At 37.5% G+C, this 23,106-nt stretch overlaps 2 protein-coding genes and 1 non-coding gene across 5 annotated transcripts; all 3 read right to left on the bottom strand.

Annotated features, from left to right (window-relative positions):
• Window positions 1-15: 15 nt before the first annotated feature.
• cmbl (carboxymethylenebutenolidase homolog (Pseudomonas)) lies at window positions 16-6,645 on the bottom strand. The gene is made up of 6 exons (XM_051882602.1): window positions 6,481-6,645; window positions 2,892-3,103; window positions 2,703-2,810; window positions 2,469-2,611; window positions 2,280-2,371; window positions 16-379 (listed from the first exon to the last, which is right to left on the bottom strand). The coding sequence occupies exons 2-6, from the start codon at window positions 3,101-3,103 to the stop codon at window positions 200-202; spliced, it is 735 nt and encodes a 244-aa protein (XP_051738562.1). The 5' UTR covers window positions 6,481-6,645; the 3' UTR covers window positions 16-199.
• Window positions 6,646-8,389: 1,744 nt separating this feature from the next.
• Window positions 8,390-8,463, bottom strand: trnat-agu (transfer RNA threonine (anticodon AGU)). Its single transcript has one exon. It is a non-coding gene; the product is annotated as a tRNA-Thr (tRNA).
• A 1,322-nt stretch (window positions 8,464-9,785) lies between these two features.
• klhl15 (kelch-like family member 15) lies at window positions 9,786-23,045 on the bottom strand. Of its 3 annotated transcripts, XM_051882243.1 has the most exons (5): window positions 22,779-23,045; window positions 18,315-18,396; window positions 17,880-17,976; window positions 15,957-16,668; window positions 9,786-12,467 (listed from the first exon to the last, which is right to left on the bottom strand). In XM_051882243.1, the coding sequence occupies exons 3-5, from the start codon at window positions 17,897-17,899 to the stop codon at window positions 11,358-11,360; spliced, it is 1,842 nt and encodes a 613-aa protein (XP_051738203.1). In that variant the 5' UTR covers window positions 17,900-17,976; window positions 18,315-18,396; window positions 22,779-23,045; the 3' UTR covers window positions 9,786-11,357. The 3 variants fall into 3 exon arrangements, with proteins under 3 accessions (XP_051738203.1, XP_051738202.1, XP_051738204.1); XM_051882242.1 differs by lacking the exon at window positions 17,880-17,976; XM_051882244.1 differs by lacking the exons at window positions 17,880-17,976; window positions 18,315-18,396; window positions 22,779-23,045 and adding an exon at window positions 16,790-16,916.
• Window positions 23,046-23,106: the final 61 nt, after the last annotated feature.

The following is a 23,106-nucleotide window of genomic DNA, read 5'->3' as shown; positions in this document are numbered from 1 at the left end:
TTGTTGTCATTGACATTATTATTTTTTTTTTTTAATCTTGAGTAAAAAAAAAAGTGCCATCATTCAAAAATACACATGCAGAACTACAAGAGCTTTCAAATGGATTTCAAATTAATGTCATCAGATTGACTGCTTCTCATCATTAGACTTTCATTACAGAGTGTTTAACCTTCTCCTCAGTCATTTAACCTGTTGAAGTTTACATGTACTTATTTAACCAGTTGATCATATCTTTCCTGGCTTCCTGTATGTAGGGTTTATCGTCTGGGTTAATGTCTTCCCTCTTGCGATGGACAAACCCATGTGTCTGATTAGGGAAGATTTTCACTTGGAAGTCAGCAGTGCACTTTTCCTTCAGTCTTGTCTCTAATATGGTCACCTAGGTTAAAAGTTGGAGAACAATAAACATCATCAAATGATTGTACAAAGTTTATGGCCCTGATGTGGGTTTATTAATGCAGTTGGTCATAATACATTTACCCCCATTTATTGTTTCTCAATCTTAAGTGCTGAAATTTGAATAAAACCATATTAGACTGAATATGCTAGAACCATTTTAAAGAGAATTGTGATCTGATTATACTTAAATTGAGCCGTTTGACCTGAAAGCAAAGCATTCGTTAGGTGCAAATCAAATAAATCGGTAACACTTTACAATAAGGTTCATTAGTTAACATGAACTAATAATGAACTGCACTTATACAGCATTTATTAATCTTTAGTAATGTTAATTTCAACATTTACTAATACATTATTAAAATCTTGTTAACATTACATTAACACTGAACTAACATGAACAAACAATGAACAACTGTATTTTAATTAACTAACATTAACAAAGCTCATGGTTCATGTTAGTTAATACTTTAATGTTTAACTAATGAACCTTATTGTAAAGTGTTACCAATAAATCTCATCCATGTTACATTATCCTTATTGTGGCAGCAATAAATCAGAACTCTGATGGAATATATATATTTCAAAATAAATATTTATTTATATACACAGGGGTGCACATAACTTTTTTGGTCTGGTTCTCAAGGGAGCACCTGGAGATGTTGCTTGGTACTCACTTTATGTGACACACTTATCCTAAAAGCTGTCCTCATCTCTTTCCTCCTGACTGCTCTCCTCACTATCTTCCTTTCTCTCAAACATGGTAGATGATGATAATGATTTTTTTTTTTTTTTTTTTTTTAACTAACATTAATGACGCAGACAACAGCAAGAATATTAGGCTGCTGTCACTTTAAGAAGCAAAGCACGGACCGAATAACTGGCACACATCCGGTTTCTTTCTCAACTGTTCACTTACGACATAACCGAGAGAATACTTGCCGAGACAGGTATTTTGACATCATTTTGTGTGTATGTGTCCGTTCAAGCGCAAGTAAACGCGAAAGAGGAATTAATTCAGTGTTCGAGTGCTGTCTGACCGTCTCTCTCTCTGCGTGTGTGTGTGTGCGTGCGTGCGTGCGCGCGCTGCAGGGGCGGGGGGGGGGGGCTGTGCAGATAACAGCTCGCGAGTCCCGATTTTCGCCTCTTCTTCCGCTTTTAAAATAGTTTGAATGTGTTATTTGGCGAGACAAAACACGTCCAAATGATAAGCTTTCACTCTATGATGGTTAAATTTAGCAGTTAATCCGCGAATCACATGCGTGCCGAACCGTTGGACCTTATCCGTACGGATCACGGATTAACTGCAATCCGTTGCACACCTAATAATTAAAGAACACACTTGATCATAATGATTGCTAATCTTACCAAAGATGGAGAAAAATCCTACTCCGGTAAGTAAACGTGTACTCAAAAGCGCTTCCCTCCATGTTTTCTGGTGCGCGTCGATTATTTTTTACCGCGCATGCGCACATGTATATACACCATTTAAAAGTTTGGAGTCTTTGTTGTTTTTGAAAAGTCTTTTGTGCTCACCAAGGCAGCATTTATTGATCAAAATAACTTTAATATATTTAAAATTTTGTTTTCTATTTTCGTAAATTTTAAAATGTAAATTATTCCTGTGATGGCAAAGCTGAATTTTTAAGCATCATTACTCAGGTCTCAAGTGTCACATGATCCTTCAGAAATCATTCTAATATGCTGATTTGCTGATCAGGAAACTTTTTTTATTATTATTATCAATGTTGAAACCATTGTGCTGCTTTACATGTTTGTGGAAACCATGACAAAGTTTTTTTTAATTAATTTATTTTTAAAAAATCATACTGACCCCAAACTTTTGAATGTCTTAAAAGAAATGTGTTCTTGATATAGCTTACCTGATCAAGTGGAATGACTGAATCTTTTTCTGCAAATATGAAGAGGGTTGGACTCTTGAGATCAAACCTGTCTTCCCGCTCTCTAACGATACCTGGGTTAAAGGAATTTATATATATACAGTTATACAGTATATTGACACATATTTTCTGTATCCTTGCCTGTTCATGAAGATGCTACAAATACATTACCATAGACCGAGACACCAGCTTTAATTTCTTGATACTGAAGAGCAATGTAGTGTGTGGCAACACCACCCCAACAGAAACCCACAACACCTATATGCTTTGCACCACACTTCTCCTTAAGGTACGTCAATACAACATCCACTTCCCTGGGAAAACAACAAGATTGTTATTTAGTCTTTCTTTTGAAGGCATGTTCAAGTGCATCAGATAAGAACATTTAGTTTATTGAACTTGTACTTTTTTATGTCTGTAGGCTTTTTGTCCTCAAGCCACTGCTGAAATGTTGACCAGTCGTGAGATGAGCTCCACGGCTCTTTTCCGACAAAGAAATCTGGACATATTGCACTATAAATGCAAAATAATCAGGTAAGAACAAGGATATCTGAACAATTGTAATATTTCTATCAATATAAAACAGATATTTACATGTATCCATTTGCTGAGAGCATGTCAGCCATGTATCTGGTGTTTGGAAGCTGCCATCCAAAAATATCTTGAATTACAATAATGGCCTTCTCTGATGCTTGAGGCTTCACCACATAAGCTTTAATGTGCTCGATTTGAACTTCCTCTCCAAGACCCCCATATTCAATCTTATCCCCAATATCACATGGACAGGGCTTTGCTTCATTTGCCATCTGTTCATAAAAGGAAAGCAGGGTATGAACCTATTTAATCCCAAATTTCCCAGCAGTGTATTTCATTCCTCGAAACAATCTGCATGCTTTTTCTAAAACGTGTTTTTAACAGTTTGTGACAGTATGTGGGTTATTCTATTTCAAACAAAGTAACATTTTAATTCTAAAAAGCAATGTTGAGGAAAAAAGAAATGATAAATGCAGAGTATTTTCACATTTACTTAGTTTAACTTAATGTCCTTATTCTTTGAAATCTTTATAATGTGATCTATTAAGTTACTTGTTCAAAACAATAGTTATTAACATGCTTACTTTTCTGTGATCATGATTATTATGAGATGGAGATCTTAATAATACATTAATAATCAGAGCTGGGTAGATTACTCATTAATTGTAATCAGTTACTGATTACAAATTACATGACAAAATTTGTAATCAGTAATATAACCTCTTAGATTACACATTTTTGGTAACGTAATCTGACTACTTTTGGATTACATTTAGATTACTTTTGTGCTAACCCTTGTTTGATGTCACATATATTGTAGGATAATCTTGTACTATTTTGACAGATACAAAGAAAAAATATATTCCAAAAAATATATTCTATTCACCAACAAGAGCCTCAAAAGATTCTTTATAAAGTGCAATGTATGGACAGTTAATACTTCAAAATACTAACACTAATGTACCTGTTAGTGTTTGCTGATAGTAACACTGAATAAAACAAAATCACATCTTATGATTTTAAAACATACTTTCTTAAAATTAAGTAAATTTAGAAAACAGCAACATTACAAAAAAAAATGGAAAAACATGAAATTCACAGCAATATCACTGCTACATCAAATATATCATATATATTTCATATAATATTATTATTAATAATAATAATATTATTATTATTATTATTATTATTATATATATATATATATATATACACACACACACAACCCCAAATCAGACTTTTACTTTGACTTGTATTTCATTGCAGACAATGTGAACACAAAATATTTCATGTTTTGTCTGGTCAGCTTAATTTCATTTGTAAATATACATCCTTTCCTGTCATTCAGACCTGCAACACATTCCAAAAAAGGTTGGGACAGGAGCAATTTAGGGCTAGTAATCAGGTAAATTGGTTAAATAATGATGTGATTTGAAACAGGTGATGTCAACAGGTGATTGTAATTATGATTTGGTACAAAAGCAGCATCCAAGAAAGGTCTAGTCCTTTAGGAGCAAAGATGGGCCAAGGATCGCCAGTTTGCCAACAAATACGTGAGAAAATTATTGAAATGTTTAAAAACAATGTTCCTCAAAGAAAGATAGGAAGACATTTGCTTATTTCACCTTCAACAGTGCATAACATAATTAAAAGATTCAAGGAATGTGGAGGAATTTCAGTGCGTAAAGGACAATGGCGCCTAAGCCTAAGTTGAACAACCGTGATCTCCGATCCCTCAGGCGGCACTGCATCAAGAATCGTCATTCATCTATAAGCGATATCACCACATGGGCTCAGGACTACTTTGGCAAACCTTTGTCAAGTACCACAATACGTAGTTACATCCACAAATGCCAGTTAAAACTGTACTGTGCCAAAAGGAAGCCCTATGTTAACAGTGTCCAGAAGCGCCGTCGACTTCTCTGGGCTCTGGGATGGACCATCACACAGTGGAAACGTGTACTGTGGTCAGATGAATTAGTATTTCAGGTACTGTTACCAGCAACAAGTCCAAAAGCCAGGGTCTGTCATAGTATGGGGTTGTGTCAGTGCCCTTGGCAAAGGTAACTTGCACTTCTGTGATGGCACCATTAATGCTGAAAAGTACATAGAGATTTGAGCACAATATGCTGCCTTCAAGAAGACATCTTTTCCAGGGACGTCCATGCATATTTCAACAAGATAATGCAAAACCACATTCTGCACACATTACAAAGTCCTGGCTGCGGAGGAAGAGGATACAGGTACTTGACTGGCCTGCCTGCAGTCCCGACCTGTCTCCAATAGAGAATGTGTGGCGCATTTTGAAGCGCAAAATGCGACAACGAAGACCCCGTACTGTTGCCCACCTTAAGACTTGTTTGCAGCAAGAATGGGACAAAATTACACCTGAAACACTTCATCACTTGGTGTCTTCAGTCCCTAAACGTCTTTTAAGTGTTGTGAAAAGGAATGGCAACATTACAAAGTGGTAAATGCTTTACCGTTCCAACTTTTTTTGAAATGTGTTGCAAGAACCAAAATAGGTTCCAATAGGACCAAAATTTTTGGAAAAAAAAAAAAAATCATGAGGAACACATTAAATAATGTTCTGTTGTATTGTCTGCAATGAAATACAAGTCAAAGTAAATTTATAAATCACTACTTTCTTTTTTTATTTGTGTTTTCCATACTGTCCCAACTTTTTCTGATTTGGGGTTGTATATATTTCACCTATATTTCATATATATTCATCTATATTTCATATATATTTCCCCCTCACCACCGGAAAAACTCGAAGAATCACGAACGTATATAAGCGGCAGGTTTATTATGAAAAAATATAAACGTTAAAAAAAAAAATGAAAAATTAGGAAAATCAATGAACTGAACAATTTACTGCCATTGTGTAAATAATATGTAATCAGGTAATCCATAAAAAAGTAACTGTAGTCTGATTACGAGTATTTTAAAAAGTAGTTTACTGTAATTACAAGTACTTGATTTTTGGAATCTGATTACGTAATCCAGATTACATGTAATCCGTTACTACCCAGCTCTATTAATAATACACCTTTAGATATTATCATGTTTTATTTGCTTCCTTTTGTGGAACTTTGACAAAGATATAATCTTACAGATGAGCAAACTGGAATTACCCAGCTAAGTTTGGTTCCCAGAACGTTCTGGTAACGTATGTTTTTGGTTATAAAATTTTTCCTAAAAAATAGCCCTTACAGAACGTTCTGTTTAGGTTCTCTTTAGGCTGTCGCAAAAAAGTTGGTTACAAAAACCCACAGAGAACATTCCCAAACCATAGCCAAACGGGAAATAGGCCTGTATGATAACGTTCTGTGTTTGCTGTGTAAACACGAAATCAAAACAGTCTGCACTTTCTTCTACAGTCGACAACTCTGTGCAAAATAAACCAATAAATCTTTTTAGACAATTTGGCCACAAATGTTATATTATTAAATATGTGTAAATGGTTTGGAATTACTGGAATGCGTGAATCACGTGATTAAACTATGTGACTCCATTTAAAGTGTTCAAAGCAAAATGACTCACGACAAACATTAGGTAAAGTAAGTTAGCACTTCATGCTGCTACTGACAACAACACACACCGCATTCTACGCTGGTTTGTGCTTTGCATTTTGAAATGCACTTACCGCACCGCTGAACCTCGAATTTATGTCGCTGTGAGGAAATTAAAGGTTGAGATCTGATTCCTTATATCAATGAACACAGACTGCAGAATTCAGCGTTTGTCCCTTTTAGCAAATGGTACTCTAGCAACGCCCACTATAAATGTGAGCTCGCGTCTATTTGTTCATCGTGAGTTAGCAGAATGATTTCAGTTGAAGGTTAATGGATTCATAGATATGCTTTATAGTGTTATATATTATATATTTATTGCGTATCGTGCACCGGAACTCTATAGGTCTATAGTCTGTCATAACATTAGACACGTTCTCTGACTGCGATATCTTTGTCATTAGTAAAAATGTTCTAATTAAACACTTTAAATTGAAAAGAAAAAAATAGTCCTAGTATGCAGTTGTCAATTTATTAATAATATTATTTCATTTATTTTTTTCATAATTTTTAAATATTTGTTTCTCAGAATTTGGGTCTTCACTCATTATCCCTCCCTCCAACTACTCAAATATATGTCCCCCACCCACAAGAAACAGACACCATCAAGGTTATGATATGATATGAATTGTAGACATGTGTAAGGATGTATAAAAAAGAGCATGTAGGCCTATTTTTTTAAATGCTGTTTTATTAACTGTTTTTTTAATCTTAAAAACAGTCTAGCACAAAGTATTTTACAATACAATGTGGAAAAAACATACTGCCATTGCTTAATGTAATTGCATTTTACCGATCCATAAATGTAGAAATTAATACCTGAAATAAAGTCATGCCTTAAATGAGTTCTACTGATGACTGGTGCAGCATAGTTCTGAACATGCCTGAAGATTAACATAAGATGTACTTCAGTTTAGTAAAATTAAAGAGAAAATGTCACATTTCCAGCGTGTCATATTATAAAAATGCAAAATAACAAAACTTATATAAAGCAAGACTGAAAGGGTTTTCACAAAAGCAGGACCGTCTACTCCAAAAAAGCTTAAAAGGGGGACCACATTTACTAATAGGTTCTAGTCCTCTTTCTTGCAGCTATTTTTTCCATTTCCATGTGCCATAGCTTTCTTGGCGAGTATTAAAGCTGGTTTTAAGTAATGTGATGCGGAGTCAGTCTCTGAAAGTTCTCCTAATAAACAGAGGGAAGGAAATAATGGAATTTTGATCTTAAAGGGATAGTTCATAATTAATTTAATTAGTAATTAATTTGAGGCAGAATTTTAATTTTGACAGTTGTTATCCACCCTAGCAGAGAGAGAGATAAGCTTTCACGGCTTTATAAAATCATTACTAATTTTGTGTTTTAGATGCTGTGACTGCTTTTCTTAAGAAGTTTTTCATGAATATTAATAACTATTTCAATGGTCCTGTGGTATGACAAATTAATTTCTAAAATTCAAAATGTTTGATGTATTATCTCAGTTGAATGATATAAATGAAACGACGTCTGTATTGATGGTTTGCCACCAGAGGGCGTACTGTAACCGTTTTTGTGAACTTTACCATACATTCAGATATGTATGGTAAGGGTAAACGATACAATAGGGGTAGATAATTTTATAATATATTATATGTAATATAATACAGTATTAAAGCTATTAATTAAAATTGACAAATTAAATTGTATTTAAAACAGTGGTAAAATATTTTTGTATGCTATCATTGTTGATGTTTTATGAATGGGTTTGTGTTTAATAATTGTTTGACCCTTTGAATATTGCAGACAAGCCAATAAATGGCCTATGATAAATACAGGTAGGCCTATATGTTATGGAAAGCATGTGCCTATAACAGAGGTTAAAATAACCTAACCTGAGAAATATTGAATTGAGTAAAAATACTAATAAATAATCATTAATATCAGTGCAGTGTAATAATAAAAACTAAAGGCTATATCCCTTAAGTGTGAATGAAAATGCACTCAAAAGGCACCGCTGGGATTCGAACCCAGGATCTCCTGTTTACTAGACAGGCGCTTTAACCAACTAAGCCACGGCGCCACGTGCGCATTTGGCACACTACAGGCCATTTAGCTTCTGGGATTTACGTGCTATTCGGCGATATTTTTTGTGTAACGTAGTTAGTCACCAACTAATCCATAATTATTATGCCTGTAATAGCCAAAAGAGCCGACACTTAACTTGCATCTCCTTGGCGTGTAATGTTCTGACACAATCAAAGCAAATTGTAAAGGTCCTTTAGATACTTGACGTTGAAATCTTACAGTTTAGTTATCCTTTAGGACAGCCATCATCTTCCAGCTAAAGTGTTGAATGCATCATAGAAAATTAAAAATTCAAATGTTTCAGAACAATTCACCATCGAATATTTGATAAGTGAAAAAACGATCTCGCACAAAAACATTAACATTCTGGAAAAGTCCAATGAGATCCCAAAATGTAGTTCAACTGAGCTGAAAAAGGGGCCTAGTTCAGTTAGGACATTTAAATAGCTTTTATAAACATGCTTCAGAAATAAACAATACTGGTGTGCATCTTGAGACAAAAAAGGCACTGACATATTTTAAGATATGTCGGTTCAAGTTGCTTTCAGCTCAAACATGCATTTTTATCAGGGACTAGCTTAAGCCTTGTCAGTGAAACCGGGGATGTGTGAGATATATAGTCACAATTGTGAGATTATGTGGATTTAAGTTGCGATTATGAGAAATAATGTCGCAATTACCTTTTTTTTTTTTTTTTTTTACTATGAGGGGGATAGTATTGCAATGAAGGATATGTCAAAAAAAACTTGAAATGCCTTTCATTCTGGCAAAATTAATACTACTTAATACTACTACTTCTCAATATTTAACTTGAGGCTTAATAATACAAGCAAAAAAAGCTTTAATATCAGTTCAATCTGGTTGCTGCAAAGCGCTATGTTCATAGTTTATTTTTAAAGATTAGATTAGAGACATCTGGCCACATGACCAAAAATATCCTTGTCTACCAAATGCATCTATCTAAAGTATTCAAAGCGACTTACATTGCATTGAAGGTATACACTTTAATCAGTTAATGTATTCCATGGGAATCGAACCCATGACCTTGGCATTGCTAGCACCATGCTTTCACTGTTTGATCTGCAGGAATGCATTTTTCTTCAATATAGCACACAATTCTGTCAAACATGGCGACACACAAGCTGAAGAACAGGCTGTGGGTCGCAGCGCACATCCTGCTGATGGATCCTCTTACAGGGATAAACCCACAGGATAAGATGCTGATATCTAGAGAAGACAGCGTCTCAAATACACACTAAACCCAAACACAGCAGCACAGCAAGTGCTTGTATTCAATTAGAACACCCAGAGAGCTGAACAGTTTGAACATTTATTTCTGGAAATTAATTACAAAGTCTTCAAATACCAGTGAACCACCAGATTTTGGTAATCAAGTTAGCAATCTGATTATACTCCTCTCAAGAACAAGATACAGGGCTATGAATTATTATTATTATAGTGGAATAATTGTCTGTTATTCTACCGAAATAAATAACAAGACAAGGTTATAATCTACCGCTGTGTCTGATTATTACAGCTTGACCCTTACAGACCACAGTTTGGCATCTATATGTACATGAAAATAGCATGAATTTTGGATGATAAATGTCACACGGCAGAGACAAAAGGTCAAAGTTAGTGTTTGAGGAAGTACAAACCAACCAGGAACTCTGAAGAAACACAGCATCAGTAAATGACATATTGCCAAACACCTTCAAGATCTTTCTTAAAGGGATATTTCACCAAAAAAAATGATGATTCTGTCATCATTTACTCAGATTTATGTCGTTCCAAACCTTTTTTTTTTCTCTTCTGTGGAACACAGAAGATAATGTTTTTGTCCATACAATAAAAACCAATGGTGTTTAAAAACGTTTTGGCTCCCACTGATTTTCAAACAGACACAAAATATTTCAGTCATTCAGATTTGGAATGACATGAGGGTGAGTAATTGATGAACAATCCCTTTTACTGCAACTGATTTTAATACCTAATGGACGCCTAAACTCATAGAACTGCTGTTAGTGTTTCATTAGACATTAAACAAGATGCATATGTGCTTTAGCCCTTTGCTGGTGAAACAAAATGTGAGACACACACACACACACACATATAAAGTAGTTCCTTACATTACACGGATTGGATCAAGGCAAGGCTTTGCCATTTTAATAAATAAGTTAAAAATAAGCATAAGCACAACTAATAATGGTTGGAGAAGCGGGAACGATGCGTCCCCTAATCTCTGCTGTCCCCTTTTCTCCCTTTGCAGTCAGCAGTGGAGGACTGGTGTTATTGTAGAGCAGTAATATATGCCCTTATACGAGTGCAATGCTTGTCAACATCATCGTCAAGATTACAATCATTACAGTCATTATCGTCAAGATCCACTACAACATCACTAGTATCAGCACAAACGCATTCTTAGATTATTAAATGTGAAAGAAAAAAAGGGACAGGGAATTTTTAAATTTCTTCAGCAGTTCCTCTACTTCATTTAGTCTCCTTTTCACTTTTCTAACCACCCCTAGACGCAGCAGACTACTTGTCGTGGAATACGCACTCAAAAAACATGACTTCCTGTGAACAGAACAAAGGGATACAGAAGAACGGCACAGAGAAGACAATGTGGCGAAACATGAAGAGTATTATGTGCTCTACAGGATGATTACAGTGCAATGAGTCAGAGCAAAAAGGTCGTCTGTATCCGTTTTTTATGAGAACGCCAATGCTCGGAACAAATAACAAACCTTCCTTTCTACAAGGAAAGCCTAAAAAGGATTTTTTTCTTAAATAAGCACTGGCCTACAGTTTAAAAGCTTCAACAGTATTAGTATTACTTGTCACACCTGTAAACGTTTGTCTCCTAAACTGTCCAGAAGGTACAAAGACTCAGCTGCAGCGTCTCACGTGTTCCAGAACGTATTCTGGGAAGTGCAAACTACACACTTGCAGTCCATCCAGTTTGCAAGGCATCCTGGGATACTCGTCCTCTTTCCATTTGTTCTCCTCAGGGTCAAATGTGAGGATAGAGTCGCTGTAATGACCGTTGTAGCAAAGTCCCCCGAGCACCATGATCTGTTTGTCCAACACTGCCACTCCGTGCCCACTGCGTCCTATAGGCATAGAGGCCAAAATAGTCCACTCATCAGTCTCTGGGTCATATACTTCTGTTGAAGGGCAGCCCTGGGATTCGAAAGAGGCACGCAGTATCACACACACCCCGCCGAAGACGTACAGCTTCCCATTGTGGGAGATCATCTTATGGAAGCAACGAGCGTAGTTCATTTTTGACTTGTTCTCCCAGCAGTTGGTGAGGATTGGTGTGCGCCGCGTACGATGTTCGGACGTTCCTTCCCGTCCGGGGTCAAATACGCACACTTGTTTTGAGGTGGAAGAGGAGGTGATGCCGCCAGTGATGTATAGCTTCCCGTTGAGCACAGTGCCTTCGTGGCCGTACTTGTTTACAGGGTAAGGGTCTACAAACTCCCACTTGTCCTCAACAATGTCATATCGCTCCGTTGAATAAAACGTCTCATCGCGAGTGCGGCCTGCAACGGCGTAAATGTACTTCCCGATGACGCCGACGGCAAACTCTGATCTGGGAACGGACATGTCGGCCATGCGTAGCCAGGAGTTCTGTCTGGGATCGTAGCGGTAGACCTTAGAAGAAGCGTGGAACTCTCCGTCAGGACCTAACTCTTCACCACCCAACAGGAAAGCAAAGTTGTTGACGATGGCTAGGCAATCGGGGCGAAGCGGTACCTGGGGGCCTTCTAGTTCCCACCACACTTTGGGCCGGTGCAGGAGGAGGATCTTACTATTGACCATGCTGTGGCCGATCATTCCACGGAATACAGCAGTCTGGGGTCTCACGGATCTGATGCGGTTGGACTTGGTTTCCGCCAGCGGTTGTTCGTTCACCTGATGGAAGTAGCTGAGCGCCTGGTCAACTTCTAGTCTCAGTTGGCGGGAATAACGGTAGAACTCTGATGTCTTTACCTGTGCAAGGATGAAAGAAACACATAAGGGTCAATGACAGGAAACTTCCAACATACAAGTCATACATACACTACCGTTCAAAAGTTTGGGGTCTTTAAGATTTTTTTTAAAGCTTTCAAAATTTTAATAATTGTTCCAATTCTATGAGAATAAGGAAGTCCAGATGACAACTATAATGATAACGACACAGAGGAAAGTTATCGCAGGACTATCAAACAATTTTTTTCAGGTGATGAATGATACAAATATTGACAGCTAATCAGAATCCACCGACTTTAAAAGAGCTTGAGCATTTAAAGTGGCAGATGACATAACTTCAGCGCACACTTATAATAACAGTTGGGGTGTAGACGCTAATATATGGCGTGTATCTAATATATTAGATATACGTAGGGCTGGAAAATTCATCGAAAAGTAATCAAAACCGAAATTCAGAACGTCTAAATGGCGTAATTTTTCCATGACAGTTATTTCGGCTTTTTAATCCTGTTAATACTTTCTCCTTAAAAACATACTACCGTGTGTGTAGTCATGTGACTCCACCCTATCCAGTCAGCGCCAAGGAAGTAACACAGAGGCGAACTGAAACGCCAAGTCAACACACACAGACAGCGCACGAGCCCCGAAGCGAGATCACTTTCGCTTGCGTCTTCACTAAACTTTGTCAATTTTATGTGTTTTAAGACTTGCCAGTTTGGACATTCAAGCGATTTTAGACCATCGGATGTGTGTTATTGTATTGAGCAACTGCGCTGATGCATTGTGGCACAGGAACACTCATACAAACAGTAGGTGTACATCACGTGAAGATCGCGCGCACAGAGAGGAGCGCAGAAACTCGTTGTCAATGCTGTCCTGTGATTTATCACTAAAGTAAAAAAAAAAAAAAAAAAATCATTCTTTAAATCATAATCGAGGTAAAACTTAAATTAAGAGTTTGATTTTAGGTCATATCGCCCAGCCCTAGATATGCGCTAATATATCTTTTTAGTTAGCAGCAATCTTAGGGTACGTACGTTTACATGACAACGGTTTACTAAAAAAGTTTTTCCTTTGTGTTTTTTTTTTTGAGCACAGATGACAACATTGTCAAAACGATCCCGTTCACATGGATTCGCGAAAACAATTAAAAACGCTGCCAGGCCAGTTGTTGGCGATGTCACTTTGTAAAGAAAAACTACATGCCTATAGACTGAACACTTGCTCATGACGTCACCATTCTCACAAATCCACATTTCTGTAGTTTACACGATAACGGCATAGTTTTCAAAAACTTGCAGTTTGAATCCCATTTTCAAAAGTTTGCATTTTCAGGCCCCCAAAACACCGTTTTATGCCAAAATTCATAAAAAGTTCTCCGTTTTAAATGTCATGTAAACAGGCCTAAAAAGTAAAAATTAACTTTATTCAATTCAATATAATATATACAGTATCTCACAAAAGTGAGTACACCCCTCACATTTCAGCAACCATTTTAGTATATCTTCTCGAAGGACAATACTATAGAAATGAAACTTGGATATATTTTAGAGTAGTCAATGTGCTGCTTGTATAGCAGTATAGATTTATTGTCCTTTGAAAATAACTTAACATACAGCCATTATTGTCAAAATAACTGGCAACAAAAGTGAGTACACCCTAAGTGATAACAGTTGTATGTTGTTTAGCCATGCAAAGCCACATGTCCTATTCATCATGTTCATGTTTTTGTCTGCTTGACAGGACCATACAAATGTGTGGATCTTGTAGTAGAGCAGTTAAAATTTGGTGCTTTGAGTACAGTTCTCTCATACTGATCACTGGATGTTCAACATGGCACCTCATGGCAAAGAACTCTCTGAGGATTTGAGAATTAGAATTGTTGCTCTCCACAGCGTTGGCCTAGGCTATAAGAAGATTGGTAACACCATGAAACGGAGTTACAGCACAGTGGCCAGGGTCATAGAGAGAGGTTTTCCAAGATGGGTTCCAGGCGCACTCGGAACAGGCCAAAGAAGTTGAATAAAAGAAGTTGAGACCTTGTGCTTTGCGCAGGTGCAAAAGCTGGCTTCAAAAAACAGATGCATGAGTGCTGCCAGCATTGCTTTAAAGGTTGCAGAAGCGGTAGGTCAGCTTGTCAGTGCTCAGACCATACGCCGCACACAGCAACAAATCGGTTAGCATGGCCGTCATCCCAGAAGGAAGCTGAAGCCCTCTTCTGAAGCTTGGTCACAAGAAAGCCCGCAAACAGTTTGCTGAAGACAACCTGTCCAAGAGCACGAATTACTGGAACCATGTCCTGTGGTCTGATGAGACTAAGATAAAGTTGATTGGCTCAGATGGTGTCCAGCATGTGTGGCGACGCCCTGGTGAGGAGTACCAAGAAAATTGTGTCTTGCCTACAGTCAAGCATGGTGGTGGTAACATCATGGTCTGTGGCTGCATGAGTGCTGCTGGGACTGGGGAGCTCTGCTTCATTGAGGGGAACATGGATTCCAACATGTACTGTGACATTCTGAAAGTATGTCTCCAGACCCGAACCCTATTGAGCACCTGTGGGGCATCCTCAAGCGGAAAGTGGAGAAGCGCCATGTGTCTAACATCCAGCAGCTCTGTGAATATGGAGGCGTGGAAGAGGATCCCAGCAACAACCTGTGCAGCTCTGGTGAATTCCATGCCCAGGAGGATTAAGGCAGTGCTAGATAACAATGGTGCTCACACAAAATATTGACACTTTGGACACAGTTTTGACATGTTCACTTATTATATAAGGGAAGCACCAAAATAAAAATTCTGGGCCGAAACTGAAAATTCTGGATAAACTTGGCCAAAAATCAAAAAAGACTTTTTTAAAATAATTATTCATTTCTTATTTTAAATTTGTTTTTTTGTTTTTTTTTGGGATAACTGTATTATTACTCCACTTCCTGTGGAGTTTTTTGTGCATATTCAGAAGCGATAGTGCTCGCAAAGTTACAAAAAATGCTGCGCGAGAGTGAAACCTGAGTGCTGAACACTGAGGGGCGGGGCAGGGCGGCACGGCATATTTTCAGCCAATAATTTGACGAATTTCGGTTCATCCCTAATACATATTGTACCGACTACAAACCTGTGAACAGTAGTGTACAATGAATGTTTTTAATTTCTGAATAAAAATTCATTTTTAATAATATATCTTTTATGAGGGGCATAAAGTTAAAAACTAAAACATTCTGATATCATTTTAAGAAGTAATTCTTGAAAAGAAAATGTAAAAAGTAGAAACAAAACAGGAAATGATATCAGAGAGGACCTCTCCAAACCTTTATTATTGTCTTATAATATGCTTCTTAAAATATTGCATAATTTACGACACGTAAATTTACGACAAAATTCAAGTTATAAAGTGTCATGTGGTACAACTCTTCAAAAACGTAATGATATTTTTGAATTAGATTTTCAAATTATTTTTCTATTTTTCTTACTTGTCACTAACCTCTAAAAACATAATAAACAAGGAAGCATTGTTACCTTCTCAAAGATATTGGCAGGAGTCATGAGGCAAAAGCGCAGGTTCTGCACCACCGCATCCGTATGTCTCCATCGTCGCCGGTCATGTCTCAGCCAAGCCTGCACCGCCTCATACAGCTCAATTTCCGGAAATCGACTCAGCTGGTCACTATCCAGATATGCCATCAACTTCTCCAAACTCAAATAGGACAGGAAGTCCGGTCGCCCCATCAGGGGCACAAAGTTCTCCAGCAGAAACGCATCAAGCTGCTCCTGCACGCCTTCCACACCGACGCTGAAGTCTTCCAGCAAGCGCATGACCTCAGCACAGTTCTCCAAGCAGATCTTGGCCAGCAGGAAGGAGCAGCAGAACTCTACAGCCTCTGTGAGTTGTACGTACATGGCAGCCTGCAGGATCTCTTGCACCGTGAGCATGCTTAACTCCAATGAACCATAATACATGAAGCGAAGGACGTGACCAAACCCGGCTGCCGTCAGCCCCTTCATGTGAATCTTATCCTGGTCACGTTCCCGCATATCGGCCGTAAACATGACCCGGAAATAATCGCTTTGCGTTGCTAACAGAGCCTTGTGCGCCTGGAAGTGGTGCTCCTCGATGAGCAGAGTGACATCGAGCAGCAGTCGCTCCTCATACAATGCTCGGAAGCCCGACGACACGCTGCCGTCATGCACTTGGGAAAGGTACACCTCCACATCCCCCGCCATTAGGCACCTGCAGAGACACAAACACTCTTATAAATGATGCGCCAAGGCAAGCCAATATGTCCCAATTTAGCTGGTCATCTCTGCAAGGTTGGGAAGACCATAACTGTGATGGAGAGACAGACATTTACCATTTTATCTCAAGTATTTGATAGAAATTTTTCTCGTCTCAGAGCTCAGTATCAATCAACATGATGGGAAAGGCCTGTTAACAGGATAGTTCACCAAAAATAAATATTCTGTTATCATTTACTGACCCTGTGGAACACAAAAGAAGACATTTTGGAAACTGTGTCAGTGCTTTTTGTCCATACAATTAAAGTCAGTGGGGTCCAATGTTGTTTTAGACCCAATTTCTTTGCATAGACAAAAACAAAAGAAATAAAGTTAAATGTTTGGAATGACAAGTTTTAGGGTCAGTAACATATAAAAAAGAAAAAGAAATTAACACTTTTATTCAGCAAGCATGCATTAAATTGATCAAAATTGACAGTAATGACATTTATAATGTTGACAAAAGATTTCTATTTCAAGTGAATTCTGTTCTTTTGAACTTTCATTAAAGGATGCTGAAGAAAATGTGTCAGTTTCCACAAAAATATTAAGCAGCACAATTGTTTTTAACATTCATAATAATAAGAAATGTTTCTTGAGCACCAAATCAGCATATTAGAATGATTTCTGAAGGATCACGTGACACTGAAGACTGGAGTAATGATGCTGAAAATACAGCTTTGCCATTACAGGATTTTTCAAAAATATATTAAAATAGAAAACAGTTATTTTAATTTGTAATAATATTTCACAATATAACTGTTTTAACTGTAATTTTAATCAAATAAATGCAGGTGAGCATAAGAGACATTATTCAAAAACATTTTTAAAATCATACCAACCCTAAACTTTTGAACAGTTGTGTAAATTTTTAGGTGAACTATCCCTTTAAGACAAGATAAAATTATGCATATCTTTAATCAAGTGTTTGTTGAACTAAACAGCGCCTCCTCAAGTTCTTCATCAGCCTAATCATCTGAACTATTTGTAGTTTAGTGAATAATACATGGTGAAAAAAAACATGCCAGACTTTAATAAAGCCTCTGGAAGGACTTCAAGAACTTTCACACCTCAGCACTTCAGTTTCTGCTGCTGAAAGCCAAACTCTCTCAAAGCTCCCCCACACACTCCCCCTCTACTGCACACATACACACACAGCACACTCACCTCTGATTGGCCACGGGCATGTCACAGGGGGGTGTCCGAGCCAATCAGAGGACAGTACCTCTGTGTCCTTAGGAAATTAAATTCTGAAGATATTCACCTGACAAATGACAAATCGAACAAGCCCCAATCATTAAAATTATGTGAAAATTACCAACAGACAGAAATGCTAAAGATGCACCAACAACTGAATGTCCCACAGTGTGCAAACAGGAAACGATTACTTGAGGAATAAATAGAGGTAGAAGATAATGGAATACTATAACAAAATATCTCTGCTTGCACATTGAAAATGGACCATAACTGTGTAAAACAAATGCCTCTTATAGTTGAACCATTATTTTTTTTATATAAAGCTGAGATGAGAAACAATTAAACACTGTATAACTGGTTAGGTGGCTTGGAGAACAGTATAGGGTGATGACTTTGTGACATTACCTTTTAGAGGCCTCCTGGCCAACGGTCGGCTTCACAGCACTGAAGGGCCGTTCACATTTCCTCTGCTTGTACTTGCCCTGCTCTAAAAAGAGATGACATCCAGATTATGATTGAAAGTTGATATTTTTTCATTATTGTGTTATTTATTACAACGGATAGCTCCGGTTCATGATTATGATTGGATGAGCTGCGTTCAAAGCTGCTGAAAATTACTTTACACCTGTGAACGCATTACATCAGTATTACTGCGCCACAGTGTCTGTGTGTTGCTTGGCAAAATGACCATTCCACTTCTAAAGAACTACATTGCTTGGCGGAAGGATAATATTTTTTATCAATAGCATTACATTTTTGTGTCTATGTGTTTATTTTATGAAACCTTGCCAGGTATGTGGAATAACTGTTTTATAAAAGCAATAAGCTCTGTGAAACCGTGATTTACAGTGAATTTAGAGCAACTCCGCTCTGTCATGCCCAACAACGCCGCCCCTTAGCTGTTCTAAATTCACTGTAAACTATGACTTCTTGGGGATTATTGCTTTAATTTACCCATTGTTAATTAGTAATTACACATTTGAAAATGTTCTGCTAAAAAGTTTAAAAGAACTTATCAAATTTTACACATTCAGATGACACTGAGCAACATCTGATTGTTATTCTTCTAAGGTCGAGTAAGTGCCTATATGTAATGTGAGGGACTCTCTGATGTATTAGACAGTATAAGTTACATTCACATGCAGTCAGATCAGACAATAGAAAACAAATGTCCTATTCAAAACAAACTGCAGCCATTTGGCCACAAATTTGGAATTTCACAGAATTTATTAAAATATGATTTTAAAGCTTTACTCACCCTCAAGCCATCCTAGGTGTATATATGACTTTCTTCTTTCTGATGAACACAATTGGAAAAATATTAATAAATACCTGATGCATCTGAGCTTTATCATGGCAATGAACGGGACCAATGAGTATGAGCTGAGGAAAGTGCATCCATCCATCATAAATGTACTCCACATGGCTCCGGGAGGTTAATAAAGGCCTTCTGAAGCGAAGCAATGCGTTTGTGTAAAAAAAAAAAAAAAAAAAAAATCCATATTTTAACAAGTAATGAAGTCAAATATCTAGCTTCCGCCAGACCGCCTTCCATATTCAAGTTACGAAGAAAGTGTAAACTGGCGTCGCGTCAGTTAAGCTTTTTCCATAAGGTCAATAGGTAAGGCGTAGGACATAGCGTAAGCGTTTTACGCTTTCTTCGTAAGTTGAATACGGAAGGCAGTCTGACGGAAGCTAGATATTTTACTTCATGGATGATGTGGATGGAGGCACTTTCTTCAGCTCATACTCGTTGGTATCGTTCACTGCCATTATGAAGCTCGGATGTGTCAGGATATTTTTTAATACTTCTCCATCAGAATGAAGAAAGTCATATACACCAAGGATGGCTTGAGGGTAAGTAAAGCTTGGAGTAATTTTCATTTGAAAGTGAACTAATCTTTTAAATTCACTACCGTTCAAAATTTGAGCTAAATAAGATTTTATTATAATATAAATTAATACTTTAATTCAGAAAGGACACAAAAAAAAAATAACAAAAGTGACAGTAAAGACATTTAATGAAAAAAAAAAATCAATTTCAAATAAATCATTTCTAATTAAAGAATCCTGAAACAATTACTATTAACCTGTTTAATCAATGTTTTTCATACTAGTTCAACGAACCAAAAATAATTATTGCACATGCACCTCTGGAACAGTCCGTACAACTTACAAGAATTTGCAGGCGGTAGTCATTTAACGTCACATTTACAATAACTTAGGACACTAAAGAGACCTTTCTATTGACTCTGAAAAACACCAGGAGATAGATGCCCTGATCACCTGTGGCTGTGTAAACATGCCATAGTCCGACCAGCTGCAGGAGGCTTGAGGTCTGCAGATGTGAACAGAGTAATAAACTGCAATGTTTGTAATGTAAAACACCTAAGACAGTGCTACAGGGAGACAGGAAGGACAGCTGATCGTCCTTGCAATGCCAAGCGTGAAACCATATGTTTCCCCAGACGTGTTCGAGAACTTTGCAAGTGCCTTAGTGGAAGAATGGAGTAACATCTCACAGCAAGAGCTGGCAAATCTTTCTCAGTCCATGTAGATGAGATGTAGGACTTAAAAGAGCTGATGGCCACACAAGATACTCACTGCGACTTTTGATATTGATCCCCCTACCCATCTAAGTTCTTGAATCTTTTTATGTTCAAACTAGGGGTGCAACGGTTCTCGGTAAAAAATCGAACCGTACCGTTCTCCACTTCCGGTTCGGCACGCACTTGCACCGCGGTTCATTTTGAATGACGACACATCTATAAGGTTTGTTGACAATAGCAAAGTGTAAAACAGACAGAGTTCGGATAATGTACGTTTCAGTCGATGAATACGCATTCTGGCTCCCCAAAACGTTACAACAGCGATGATGAAAAAGCGTGGACAAAACTGTCACTCTCTGTAAACTTGGTTCACTGCAAGTGCCGTATGCTCGAATATGAGCAGTCATTTACGGCGTCATCACCCGGGTGTTGATGGCGCACGAGCGCAGGTGAGACCTGAACAGCGCACATTACTATCTGTGTTTAAACTAAACTCATTTAAGCCTTGTTAATTTAAACATTCAAGAGCAAGACGCGAAAGAGAACTCGCGCGCGCTGTGATAAGATTTGTGTGTGCGCTCATCCGAAGCGCGCACGCCCTTTATCAGACAGCGCGCAAATTTGGAGTTCTCTTTCAAGTCATGCGTTTGAACGGACAAATTCACACAAAAATGATGTCAACATGCCCGTCTTGGCATATACCCTAACAAACATAGTCGGTTATGTCTTGAGTGAACGTATAACAGTCGAAAAAATCGTGCGTTATGTCTTAAAGGGAAAAAAGCCTATTCCTGCTGCCTGTGTTTTTAATGTTAATTAAGCAACAAATGACAAAGAAATCACTCACTGCCCTTGACTGAATAGCTTTTGTAACTAAATAATGATTAATCTTTATTTAATTTATACAGAAGATAACATGCAGTGTTATTTTATATTTGATTTTTATTCATTTTCTGTACCTGAAAACTACTGTTAGATACCTGAAAAGCACTGTTTATTTTATTTGAATCTTTGCTGTATTGTATTGATTTGTGCTGTTGCTTGTAGTTTGATTATTTGTTCTTATTTTCTTTATTTTAATATGACAGTAGTCCTTTTTTCCCTGAACATTTCCCTTTTTTCCCCAAACCGTGAGCCTAAAACCGTGATACAAACCGAACCGTGAGTAATTTGAACCGTTGTACCCCTAGTTCAAACAAATATTTACACATAATAAGAAATTTTCTGGAAAAAAGCAGCTGAAAGTGGGAGGATGTTTCTCTTTTTTGCTGAGTATATGTATCACAGTTTCCACAAAAATCAGCATAATTGTTTTCAAAACTGATAATAATAAGAAATCTTTCTTGAGCAGTAAATCAGCATATTAGAATGATTTCTGAAGAATCATGTGACACTGAACACTGGAGTAATGATGCTGAAAATTCACCTTTGTCACCACAGGTATAAATTACATTTTAAGATATATTAAAACAGAAAACAGTTATTTTAAATTGTTATCATATTTCACAATATTACGGTTTTTACTGTATTTTTTTGATTAAATACAGCCTTGGTGACCACACAAGACTTCTTGAAAAATCATACCCACCCCAAACTATTGAACAGTAGTGTATATCAAACTCCAATGAGACATCTGCATGTCATACAACAATCAATCCCAGTTCCAGTAACCACCGGGATGCCTCTGGATTTTAATTACATTTCGTTTTTTATTAATTTTCCTTGTTTTGACTGATGCTGTGATAAACTTCTCAGTGAAGTTGTTAGAGAAAAGTTTGTCCTTCTAGTAAGTAATGGACATTTACAGTCACCATATCTTAATGACAAATGGGTCTATTTTACCAGTGTTCATCCTTACATTAGAATCAACGTGGTTTAATATCCTTTGAACTTAAATGAGCTCGTGTTCTGATCCTCAGTAAATAAGACACACAACAAAGCTTGACTGATTCATGGAGAAGCCAGTATAATGAATTCTGAATGACATGTTTTGATTTTACAGGTGTTTTGATCCTAAAATAAAAAAGTGTCTACAAGCGACTGGATATAAACACTGAAACCTAATGAGCTGTCTATCTAGTCACTGAGTCTTAACGAACGCTTCACGCGCATATGATGCCCAAACATGCTGTCTACCTAGGGAGCTCACTGGGTCAATATCAGAGGCACAGCCAATTACCGCTGACACGGCCCAACGAATGTCAGTCCATTACATATTAAACAATTCTGATGTTTTCAGCTACAGTACGTTAAAACGAGTACGTTATTAAGCAGGACAACGTTGTGTGTGTGAAATCAAACAATTCCAGCAGGGTTTTACCTCGGCGATGCGACTCCACGCAACCCCGCTTCGACCAGGGAGCCCGAGGTCCTTCGGACATGGAGTGCTGGTATTAGACAAAGACCAGAGAAATTAAATATGAAATCTCATTATCGAAGGAAATATGCTGTCCATTGGCTTCTTTAGGTGACAATAGACCAGTGTTATTTGGACTGAATCGCTAAATGTTGTTTGTCTATAGCCTCCACAGCGATCGTAGACGCCATATTATTGTCTGCACTGACGTCATTTCCCGATCATTTGTCGGTCGGACGGAAATATTGGAGTTTGTGTGTCAATATTCTCTGCCTACATGTACAAAATGTTT

The sequence above is a fragment of the Ctenopharyngodon idella genome, chromosome 23, assembly GCF_019924925.1.
Source record: "Ctenopharyngodon idella isolate HZGC_01 chromosome 23, HZGC01, whole genome shotgun sequence".
Taxonomy (NCBI): Eukaryota; Metazoa; Chordata; class Actinopteri; order Cypriniformes; family Xenocyprididae; genus Ctenopharyngodon; species Ctenopharyngodon idella.
The sequence above is the reverse complement of the archived record's forward strand: the minus strand, read 5'-3'. Positions and strand labels throughout refer to the sequence as shown.

Excerpts from the sequence above, each read along its gene's own strand:
- cmbl (XM_051882602.1), bottom strand. The coding sequence starts at position 3,103 with ATGGCAAATGAAGCAAAGCCCTGTCCATGTGATATTGGGGATAAGATT. Across the intron at positions 2,372-2,468 it reads AGCTGGTGTCTCGGTCTATG|GTATCGTTAGAGAGCGGGAA; the intron begins GTAATGTATTTG and ends CCTTTAACCCAG. Across the intron at positions 380-2,279 it reads CAGTCATTCCACTTGATCAG|GTGACCATATTAGAGACAAG; the intron begins GTAAGCTATATC and ends CTTTTAACCTAG.
- klhl15 (XM_051882242.1), bottom strand. The coding sequence starts at position 22,839 with ATGTCCGAAGGACCTCGGGCTCCCTGGTCGAAGCGGGGTTGCGTGGAG. Across the intron at positions 18,397-22,778 it reads CGTGGAGTCGCATCGCCGAG|AGCAGGGCAAGTACAAGCAG; the intron begins GTAAAACCCTGC and ends ATCTCTTTTTAG. Across the intron at positions 12,468-15,956 it reads CTGCCAATATCTTTGAGAAG|GTAAAGACATCAGAGTTCTA; the intron begins GTAACAATGCTT and ends ATCCTTGCACAG.